Here is a 10891-nt window from a genome sequence, read left to right on the forward strand (position 1 = left end):
AGGTTGGCAGGAGCTGGAACTAGAGACGGGAGCTCACTCTGTCATGCGGCACACTTGGGTCTCGAACTGCTGAACTACTGACCTTCCGGGCTGCAGTTCAGCGTCTTAACCACTTGAGCCACCGCAGCCCTATTGGTAATACCCGACACTAATATTTATATAATAGTATAGAAAAATTGTTTCAAAAATAAAACGCACATCATAGATCTACCTTAAGCATACATCTGTTCTATACAGTGTCATATATATTTCCCTGTCTTCCTAACACTGTGTGACCCCCAGTTTTTGTATTGCCCGCCCAGAGGCTGGCAACCCTAGCAGGGGAGGGGAGACTTTGGCTTGGAGGATTTACTTCCACTGATCCCGGTTCTGGCATTGGGCAGAAATAAGATTGAATTACGGAACACCACGTTGAAACTGCATCCCCTCGTCTTTATTCAAGCACGCAACTGGTAACCCCCCCACCCCACCCCGCAGTTCTCTTTGTACACCACGGAACGATCTCGCAACTCCGAATTCAAGCGTAGAGGGAAGAGATCGGGCTATGTAACTGATGATGCGCCAGGTCAGGAAGAAAGGCATCCGACGAGAGATGTTCGCCTCCCCGAGGACGCCAGCGGGTCGTCGGATGCCTTTCTTCATTTAATTCTCCTTTTCCAGCTTCTTCTTCTGCGCTCCCACCTTTTCTGGTGTCTCTCTGAAAGTCTAGCTGGGGCTGTGAAGGTGCGCGTTGAGCGTCTCCTTGGCTCGGACGAGGGCCACCTCCGCGGGGACGGCCAAGTGCGGGGTCACCCCCACGCCCTCCCAGGTGCCGTCAACGGAAAGGACGGACCTGGAGGTCGGGATGGTGACGTAGAGGTCGGTGCCATCCACGTGGTACATCTGAGGCGGGTGGCAGCCCCCGCTGGTCCTTTGCCCGACGACGAAGGCCCTGCTCAGCCTCTTCATGATGGACACAAATTCCTCGGCCGCTCCTGCCGTCACCGAGCTGGTGAGGATGACCAAGCCTTTGTGGAAACCGTATCTCACACCTGCCGGGGAGAAGAAAAGGAGGAGCCGGTCAGCGGGACGGTTCTTCTCACCCAGGTGGAGCCACCAGAAGGGAGTCTTATGGGAGGAGGCTGGACCGGGCCCCCTCCACACACAAACACTGCATCGTGCGCATGACCCTTATTAACTGGAGAGCCAGTTTGGTGTCGTGGTTAAGTGTGCGGACTCTAATCTGGGAGAGCTGGGTTTGATTCCCCACTCCTCCACCTGCACCTGCTGATGTGACCTTGGGTCAGTCACAAGCTCTGGCACAGCTGTTCCTGAAAGAGCAGGTTCTGTCAAGAGCTCTCTCAGCCCCACCCACCTCACAGGGTGTCTGTTGTGGGGAGGGGAAGGGAAAGGAGTTTGTAAGCCGCTCTGAGACTCCCTTGGGTAGTGAAGGGCGGGGTATAAATCCAATCTCTTCTTCTTCTTCTTTTACCTCACAGGGTGTCTGTGGTGGGGAGGGGAAGGGATAGGAGTTTGTAAGCTGCTCTGAGACACCTTTGGGTAGTGAAGGGCGGGGTATACATCCAATCTCCTTCTTCTTCTTCTTCTTCTTAAAAGTGGTTCAGACTCACGGCCATCTTTGAGCCGCAGCCTGATCTCCGGGGGACAGAGATGAATTCCCCTGAAGAAAATGGCTGCTTTGGAAGGTGGACTCTGTGGCACCTCACAGTTGTCTCTCCCCTCCCCAAATCCCACCCTCTGGTCTGGTGTAATGGGTGAGAGTGGTGGACGCTAACCTGGAGAACCGGGTTTGATTCCCCGCTCCTCCACATGCAGCCAGCTGGGGGACCATGGGTCATTCACAGTTCTCTCAGAACTCTCTCAGCCTAGGGTGGCCATCTGCCCGGTGGGAGCAGGGGATACCCCGAATCTGTGGGCCCCGCCTGTTGCTGGCCATACGGCCAGTGGGGTCGCCCGGGCCATGCCTGTATCACTCGGAAGTGACATTGGCACATCACTGAGGTCATGGTGGGGGTGACGCTCTGCCTTTTGGGCAAAACTCTATAGTTTGATGCCGGTTTTACCATAGAGTTTTGCCCAAAATCCAGAGCGTTGTCACCGATGTGCCAATGTCACTTCTGAGTGACGCAGGCACGTCGCACGCCATGTCACTGTTTTGGGGGGAATGGGGAGCGACCCCCACTCCTGGAATAAATCCCACCCCCTGCCAGTGGGCAAAAGGGACCAATCTCAGCCCCACCTCCCTCACAGGGTGTCTGTTATGGGGGGGAGGAAGGGAAGGTGATTGTAAGCCGCTCCGAGACTCCTTCGGGTAGTGAAGAGCTGGGTATAAAACCAACTCTTCTCCTTCTTCCTCAGGCTCCACCCCCAAAATCTCCAGATATTTCCCAACCAGGAGCTGACAATCTTATTTAGCAGCAGAATGTCACTGGATTGCAGGCTACAGCCTTTAAACCAGGGCTATTTTTGGGCAGGAACGCACAGGAACGGAGTTCCGGCTGGCTCCTGAGTTGGCCATGCCCAGCAGGAACTCATTAGCATAATAGGCCACACCCAACAGCAGAAACTCATTCGGATTGGCTACAGTAGGGGTGTGTGGCCTAACATGCAAAGGAGTTCCTGCTCCAAAAAAAGGCCCTGGGTTTTGACAACAAACAAGGTAAACAGAATAAGAAGCAAAAGGTGGGTGTGGCTGGATGAGCACACTTCTGGTAACATGTGGGTGCGGCCTAATATGCTAATGAGTGGTGCTGTCAGGGGTGTAGTCCAATATGCTAATGAGTTTCTGCTGTTGGGTGTGGCCTATTATGCTAATGAGTTCCTCCTGGGCTTTTTCTAACAAAAAAGCCCTGCTTTAACACATCAAGAGGGCCACTGGAATAACAAAATCCGTTGGCCTTGAGAGCGAATTCATCTGAAGCATTTAATGGTGTCAATGCGACCTGATTCTCAGCATTCTCCTACGTTGGCAACAGGAACATCGCCAACACCTTGAAAATGCCTCTCCCTCCATTACTTCACCATGACAGCTTTGTTCATCTGGGCTGGGCCTTCTGTGGGTGTCACCCTGCAAATGGGCCCCCCGCCTGATGGAACGGCCTGCCCGAGAAGGTCAGGAAGGCACCTACTCTCCTGGCTCTCCACCAGCTATTGAAAAGAAAACAGCTGTGAGAGTCTGACCCACAGATCAAACCGTCAACAAGTCTTGCAAAGAAGATGCTTTCTGTTATGGTCAACAGACTCTACAACACAATAAACAAAGGCCTAACAATAATTAAGAAACCCTAGTGTAAAAACACATCATCAACATCATCTCCGAATTATATAACAACGTTTCAAAATTGGATCTTCCTCAGGAAATGTTAGGTAAAGGTAAAGGTCTGAGTCCCATTGAGAAAGGCGGATTACAGATAACGTAGACAAAATAGCAGAGAATGGGGCAGATATTGCATTTCTCTCTCCCAGTGCTGGAACTCCATAGCGCCCAATGAAGCAAAGGAGCAGTAGATTCAGGAAGCACAAAAGAAAGCATTCCTTCACCCAAGACACTATTAACTTATGGAACTCACTGCCACTTGATAGGCCAGTTTGGTGTATGGAGCATAAGCATATGGAGCTCCTTTGCTTCAGTGGCTATTAGCCACAGGTATAGATACGAACTCTCAGGCTGGGGCAAGTGATGCTCTGTATTCTTGGTGCTTGGGTGGGGGCAACAGTGGGAGGGCTTCGAGTGTCCTGGCCCCACTGCTGGACCTGGTATTTTTGGCCACTGTGTGACACAGAGTGTTGGACTAGATCCATAGGCGTAATCTTCGTGGGGGCGGCGGGGCTTCAGCCCCCACCGAAATTTTCAGGAAGGTGCTCAGCCTCCCCCGGGAGCCACCCTTGCTCCTAGCACAGCAATGCCTCTGGCCCAGCCCCAGCCCCCCCCCCCGGGAAATTGGAACGTCTACACCCTTGAGATGGGCCATTGGCCTGATCCAACATTGGCTTCTCTTAGGTTCTTATGTTCTTATGATACTGGAGGTTTTGTGTCATCTTCTGGGCATGGAAAAGGGGTCGCTGGAGTGTGTGGGAGGGAAGTATTCGTGAATTTCCTGAATTGTGCTGGTGGTTGGACTAAATGACCCTGGACGTCCCTTCCAACTCTATGATTCTAGGTGCTACATTAAATAGCTTTACAGGAGAATTGGACATATTCATGGAGGAGTGGAAATTCATTGATAGCTATTAGCCATGGAGCTTCCAAATTCTGGGGCAGTAAACCTTTGAATACCAGCTGCTGGGAAGCAATTCATCAGGAGGTTTTGACCTCCATGCCCAGCACGTTGGTCTTCTGTGGGTATCTGCTTTGTCACTGTGGTACCCAAGATGCTGGGCTAGATGGACCATTGGTCCAATCCCACGGGACTCTTTCTTAGGTTTGTAGCCTCCAGCTCTTCATTATTTTTCAATGGTTCCCATTCATATCTGCCTGTCTGTAGCCCATGCTGGCTAGAGTCTGGTTTTAGCATTGGATGAACTACCACACTAGAGCCAGCCGTCTGTCTTGGGTACTGAAATATAGAATAGAATTATGATCACCTTTAAGCTGTGAATGGGTCCAGATGTCAGTAGTTGTGTTGTTTGGTCTGTTGTACACTTTGTCCAGAAGAATCGGGTGTCCTTCATCGAAGAAATAGGAGCACAGAATTGCTATGGAGGACGTAGGGCCCCCTACATTATATCTGCATAGATAAAGGGAAAGCAAGATCATGTTAGCTCTACACGGAAGGTGAAAACAGACAGACCTTCGTGGTCTCTGCCTGAGAGAAAACACCTTGGAGTGGCAGCAAATCTCCCTCAACCTGTCACAGTTGTGCCAAGAGCCCCGATCATTTAGACCCACACATCCAGATTGGCAGAGGCAGTGCACGCCCTTCCCAGCAAAGAAATTGTGTGGTTTTGAGAGAGATGGCCCATTCTCTCACAGCCAGGTCCGTCTTTCATCTCTGCATGGGTGTGCTTCTTTTTGAGAGCCAGTTTGGTGCAGTGGTTAGGAGCGCGGACTCTAATCTGGGAGAACGGGGTTTGATTCCCCACTCCTCCACATGCAGCTGCTGGAGTGACCTTGGCTCAGTCACAAGCTCTCTCAGAGCTGTTCTCTCAAGGGCAGTCCTCTCAGAGCTCTCTCAGCCCCACCTACCTCACAGGGTGTCTGTTGGGAGGGGAAGGCTTTTTTCTGCTCCCCTTTGCTAATGAGATTGTTGGGGTCCCAATGGGAATTATCACATGGTCTGAGTGACCTAATAGTTGGTCATTCAGGGTGCAACAGCTTTGGGGAGTTCACAGTTGGGCTGCCTGGGATCAGTGGCTGACCAGCAGAGTATTTTCTCATTATTTTTAGGTCTGTTGCTTCTTTGGTTCCTCTCAATCTATTTATTTATGGAATCCTAGATGGTTTTTATATTAAGAAATACTTAATGTGGTCTACAAAGCAAGATAAACACAGTCAGAGCAATGGACCCCCTCCCAGGGCTGAATAGGGACCTAGAGTTCTTATCTCATGACAAATGCTAATTTTCTGCCCACCAAGCATTCCCCCTCTGCTCTAATTAGGGTTGCCAGACCGCCCCCAGTTGGGGTGGGTTTTCCCCCAATTTCGGGGGCTCCAGCCTGCTGCTGGCCAACTGGCCAGCGGGGGGAATCCCACTCCCAAACAGCCTCTCCCCCATCGAAATCATCTGTGCCCCTCTATGGTAACTATAGAGTTTTTGGCCAAAATGCTAGAGTGGCGACGAACAACGTGCCCAACACAATGATGTCACTTCCTGAACCGGTTTTGAAAGATATAGAAGAAAAAGGGATTGTCCAGCTGCAGAAGAAGATTTTGACTTTGACTTTACTAATAAAAGATTAAAATACTAATTTTTAATATCACTCAACACTTTTCTTTACCCCTCTATATACCCTTCCTAACTTTCTGAAATGAAAGCAATAAAATTCTCTCCTTTTTAGAAGAGGGAAATTAAAAAAAAGAAGATGATGTCACTTCCTGGCACGGACCCAGGCACGGATCCAGGAGCCCCCTGCTGGAAGGCCGGTAAGACCTGGCAACCCCAGCTCTGATCAAACTGTTTGCAATGCATACTGCACCTCTTCATCCCAAGTTCCATCTCTGCAATACCCCTCCCACCTTCTGACTGGGATAGAAGGAGGCAGAGATTCTCTTTCCGGCTTGTATCTGACAAAGCGAACGTTGACTCTCCAGATCTTACAGTCCCCAAAACGTGTTGCTCTCTGAGGTGTTCTGGGATTCAAATCCAGCTGCTGTGCTTGTGATAACTTGGCTTGCGTGGCCCCACTCCATACTTATATACAGGCAGCGGCTCTCAAAGAAACGCCCAGAGTGAGGGCCAGCTCCCTGGGATGTGGCCTTGTTCGCTTCCACGCTTGGACTCCTCCTGGCCACAGAGCTGCGACTCCTCCCATGAGTGGTAAAACCATCATGCTATTGTCAGCTATGCTGCCATGGGGGTTGGGGAGTTCATTCTGTGTCTTGGTGATTGCTATTGCATTCCTATCTCTGCTGTTCTGCCTGTGCTGAAATGCTTATCTCTACAGATGTGCAAGAGGAGGTTGTGTTGTCTGAAAGTCTCCGATGTACCGTGAGAGACTTCTGGTTCCCAGCTTTCACCACCTAACGGTTTCCTAGCTGGTCCCGCGTGCAGGAGGGTAGCTAATTGGCCCATGCCATTGGGATGGGTGTGTGTGTGCATACGAATGGCCTATATCCTATTATGCTCAATGGGTTGCCGCCATTCTTAACAGTGCCTGTGTTACTGCCTCTATAGCTCTGCAATAAAAGTATAACCGTTCCTGAATGCGTGTACTTCGTTGTAAGCTGTGGCAGGGCTTTTTTTTGTAGAAAAAGCCCAGCAGGAACTCATTAGCTTAATAGGCCACACCCTGAAACCACAGCTCATTAGCATATTAGGTCACAGCCCCCTGTTGCCAGAAGTGTGGTCATTCAGCCACACCCACCTTTTGCTTCTTATTCTGTTTACCTTGTTTGTTGTCAAAACCCAGGGCCTTTTTTTTGTAGCAGGGACTCCTTTGCATGTTAGGCCACACTCGCCTACTGTAGCCAATCCTAATGAGTTTCTGCTGTTGGGTGTGGCCTATTATGCTAATGAGTTCCTGCTGGGTGTGGCCAACTCAGGAGCCAGCCGGAACTCCGTTCCTGTGTGTTCCTGCCCAAAAATAGCCCTGAACTGTGGGTTCTGACAGCTATTTTTCGTTGAAAATATTAGCCAGAGTTTCCATTTCTGCTGTAAATTGCCAATCTTCCAAGAGTTCAGCCGGATTGTCTTTTTTTGGGGGGTAATCATTTTTTTTTAAAAAAACAACAACCATGCTTTTTCATGTTTTGCCAAATAAGACTTACCAAGGTGTTTAAAATCATGACATTTGGAGCGGGAAGTGTGGGGCTTTTAGAAACATAACACTTAGTAGCGAAATGAAATGCATTTTTGAATACAGCGGACATTTTGAATAGTTGACGTTGCTTCGCACTTCCCTTGCGTGGACACATGAACACGCATTAACCTGCCTTACACTCAGTCAGACCCCCTTGGTCCATCAAGGTCAGTATTTGTCTACTGTGACTGGCAATGGCTCTCCAAGGTCTCAGGCAGAGGCCTTTCCCATCCCCTACTGCCAGATCTTTTAACTGGAGATTCTGGGGAATTGAACCTGGAACCTTCTGCATGCCAAGCGGATGCTCTACCCCCTGAGCCACAGCCCCTCCCCTTGACTACTTACCTGAGGTCAATGATCAGGGCATCCGTGTCCATAATCTTCTTCCAGACGTGTTCTACCAGCAGGTTGGAGACTCGGGACAGAAGTTCACAGTCTCCGAACATATCAAACCTCAGGTAACCAATGTTGTTTTCAAACACTTTGGTGTGGAAAGAAAACTTAACGAAGTCTTCCAGGTTCTCCGGGGAAGGAATCTGAAATGGGTTTTACATCGTCACGGGTTGAACATGGTCATGATCTTTCAAGGGTAATATGGGGGGGGGGTCAATGAAAGAAGAAGAAGAAGAAGAGATTGGATTTATACCCCGCCCTTCACTACCCAAAGGTGTCTCAGAGCAGATTACAAACTCCTTTCCCTTCCCCTCCCCACAACAGACACCCTGTGAGGTAGGTGGGGCTGAGAGAGCTCTTGACAAAAACTGCTCTTTTTCAAGGACAGCTCTTATCAGAACTGTGGCTTGCCCAAGGTCATCCAGCCAGGTGCAAGTGGAGGAGGGGGGAATCAAACCCGGTTCTCCCAGATTAGAGTCCGCACACTTAACCACGACACCAAACTGGCTCTCAAAGGATAGGGTTGCCAAGTCCTGCCTGTTGCAGAGCGTGGGAGTCCCAGGTCCTTCTTGGGATCGTCATGTGCGGGGTGCAGTGATGTCACCTAGAAGTGACATCATCGCATTGCCATAGCCAGGGAGCGACACTCTAGTTTTGGGGCAAACTCTATGGGTTTTTTTAATTCAAACCCATAGAGATTGCCCAAAAACCAGAGTGTCACTCCTGATGTCGGCAATGCGATGACGTCACTTCCAGGTGATGTGATTGTGACAGGGATGTCACCATGCTTTTTCCAATGGGGACCCAAAGCGACTTGGTGTAGCCAAGTCTGGTGTAGTGGTTAACAGCACGAATTCTAATCTGGGAGAACCAGCTTGGATTCCCCACTCCTCCACATGCAGCTGCCGGTGTGGCTTTGGGTCCGTCGTAAGTTCTCTCAGAGCTGTTCTCTTAAGGGCAGTTCTCAAGAGAGCTCTCTCAGCCCCACCTACCTCGCAGGGTGTATGTTGTGGGGAGGGGATTGTAGGCCACTCTGAGACTCCCTCGGGTAGTGAAGGGCAGGGTATAAACCCAATCTCTTCTCTTCTTCTTTACAACATACCTCCCTTCTCCGTGTTATTCTCACAACAACCCTGCGAGGTAGGTTAGGCTAAGAGGGTGTGACTGGACTGAGGTCACCTCGCAAACTTCCATGGTAGAGTGGTGATCTGAACCCAGATCCTAGTCTGATACTCTACCCACTATTATACCACACTGGCTGTCTAAATCAGGGGAAAGGAGTGGGCAGGGGTCATTTCCTGCGGGAGCGCACAGGAGCGGAGCTCTGGCAGTAAGGAGCCCAGGGGGAGGGCACATGAAATGAGCCCCACCCCCTGCCCCCAGCAGCCCTCAGTCAGGCCACGAGGAGCAACAAGCAGCCAGGTAAGTTGCAGAGCTCCCCCCCCAAACAGCAACCCAAAACAGTCCAGTGGCACCTTTAAGGCCAAGGTTTATTCAGGGACAAGCTCTCCCTCCTTTGTGAGGACAGATCTGCACGTTCCCCCCCCTCCCCAATAGCTAACCATCCAAAACAGTCCAGTGGAGCCTGAGCGGTGGGTGTTGCCCTCTGACACACTTCCGGTGATGTCAGGGGGTGTGGCCTATGCAAACGAGTTATGCTAATGAGTTATGCTAATGAGCTCCTGCACCCCTTTTTCTACTAAATGACCCCTGGGTGTGGGGGAAAGGATTCAACAGCTCCGATTCTCCCCCAGGCGGTTAAAGAGCTCCGGAGAAACAGCCAGATAAAATGCGCCAGAACAACTGTGCCCAGCAGCCCCCAGTGTGCGGGCACAAGAGGTGGAACCCCCCCCCAACTGTTGCTATCCTGGTCTCCAAACTGCACCACACCTGGCATTGCTTGAGGTCGGAAAGCCAGTAGTGGGATTCTTGGACTTGAAAGCAGAAGCTCTGCATCTCGGCCCTAGCAAGGCAGTGGGGCAGAGCTCAGAGGACCTCGGCGTTCTTGCTTTGGGGCGAGCTCCAGAATTCAGCCCCAGCAACCTCCAGGGTATAAGAACCTAAGAGAAGCCAATGCTGGCTCAGGCCAGTGGCCCATCTAGTCCAACACTCTGTGAGACACAGTGCCCAAAAAATAGCAGGTGCCATCAGGAGGTTCTAAGAAGAAGAAGAAGAGAAGAGATTGGATTTATACCCCGCCCTTCACTTGGTGTCTCAGAGCGGCTTACAAACTCCTTTCCCTTCCCCTCCCCACAACAGACACCCTGTGAGGTGGGTGGGGCTGAGAGAGCTCTGGCAGAATCGGCTCTTTTTCAAGGACAGCTGTGCCAGAGCTTGTGACTGACCCAAGGTCACATCAGCAGGTGCAAGTGGAGGAGTGGGGGAATCAAACCCGGTTCTCCCAGATTAGAGTCCGCGCACTTGACCACGACACCATACTGGCTCTGAGTTAGCGTGAGCTAGCTCACAGTTTTTTAGCCTCCAGCTCACACATTTGTGTCTCAGCACAGGAAGGAGGGCTCCAGAGCAAACTAATGTATGCAGTAGCCAAATCGCTCGCTCACAACTTTAATGCCAGCAACTCACAAAGTACAATTTTTGCTCACAAGACCCCACAGCTTAGAGGGAACATTGCAGATGCCATCAGGAGGTCCACCAGTGGGGCCAGGCATCCCTTCTCATTGACATTTGGGGGACCTCCTTTCAAAGGAGGGTGACCAGATGTCCTCTTTTTAGAGGGCATGTCCTCTTTTTTTTTGCTGTCCGTCCTCTTTGGGGCTCCTTTAAAAAAATAAAAAACAACCTGATCAAAATGTCTCCTTTTGGCGGCTGGAAGGCTGAGAATATTCCTAGTTGGTGGCAATTCTCACAGTTTAAAGAGTAAAGGGGGTTTAAAAGGAGATTTGTCAGAGTGATCAGTTGTTTGAAGTAGTCCGTCGGGAAATACGTCCTTCTTTTTCGCTTTTCAAAATACACTAGCCCTGTTCCAAAGAGACGCCACGGTCTTTCTCCCAGACATAAAAAGCAGTCTCTTGTTTTG

General features: G+C 50.5%; 1 protein-coding gene across 1 annotated transcript; it reads right to left on the reverse strand.

The window, feature by feature from the left end:
• Window positions 1-705: 705 nt before the first annotated feature.
• On the reverse strand, window positions 706-7994 carry RBP3 (retinol binding protein 3; the record flags this gene model as incomplete). The annotated part of the gene is made up of 3 exons (XM_015407949.1): window positions 706-1031; window positions 4585-4727; window positions 7804-7994. Coding segments are annotated over 3 exons (660 nt in total), but the record flags the coding sequence as incomplete, so codon positions are not given.
• Window positions 7995-10891: the final 2897 nt, after the last annotated feature.

Source organism: Gekko japonicus, unplaced genomic scaffold (assembly GCF_001447785.1).
Source record: "Gekko japonicus isolate JY-2015 unplaced genomic scaffold, Gekko_japonicus_V1.1 scaffold6573, whole genome shotgun sequence".
NCBI lineage: Eukaryota > Metazoa > Chordata > Lepidosauria > Squamata > Gekkonidae > Gekko > Gekko japonicus.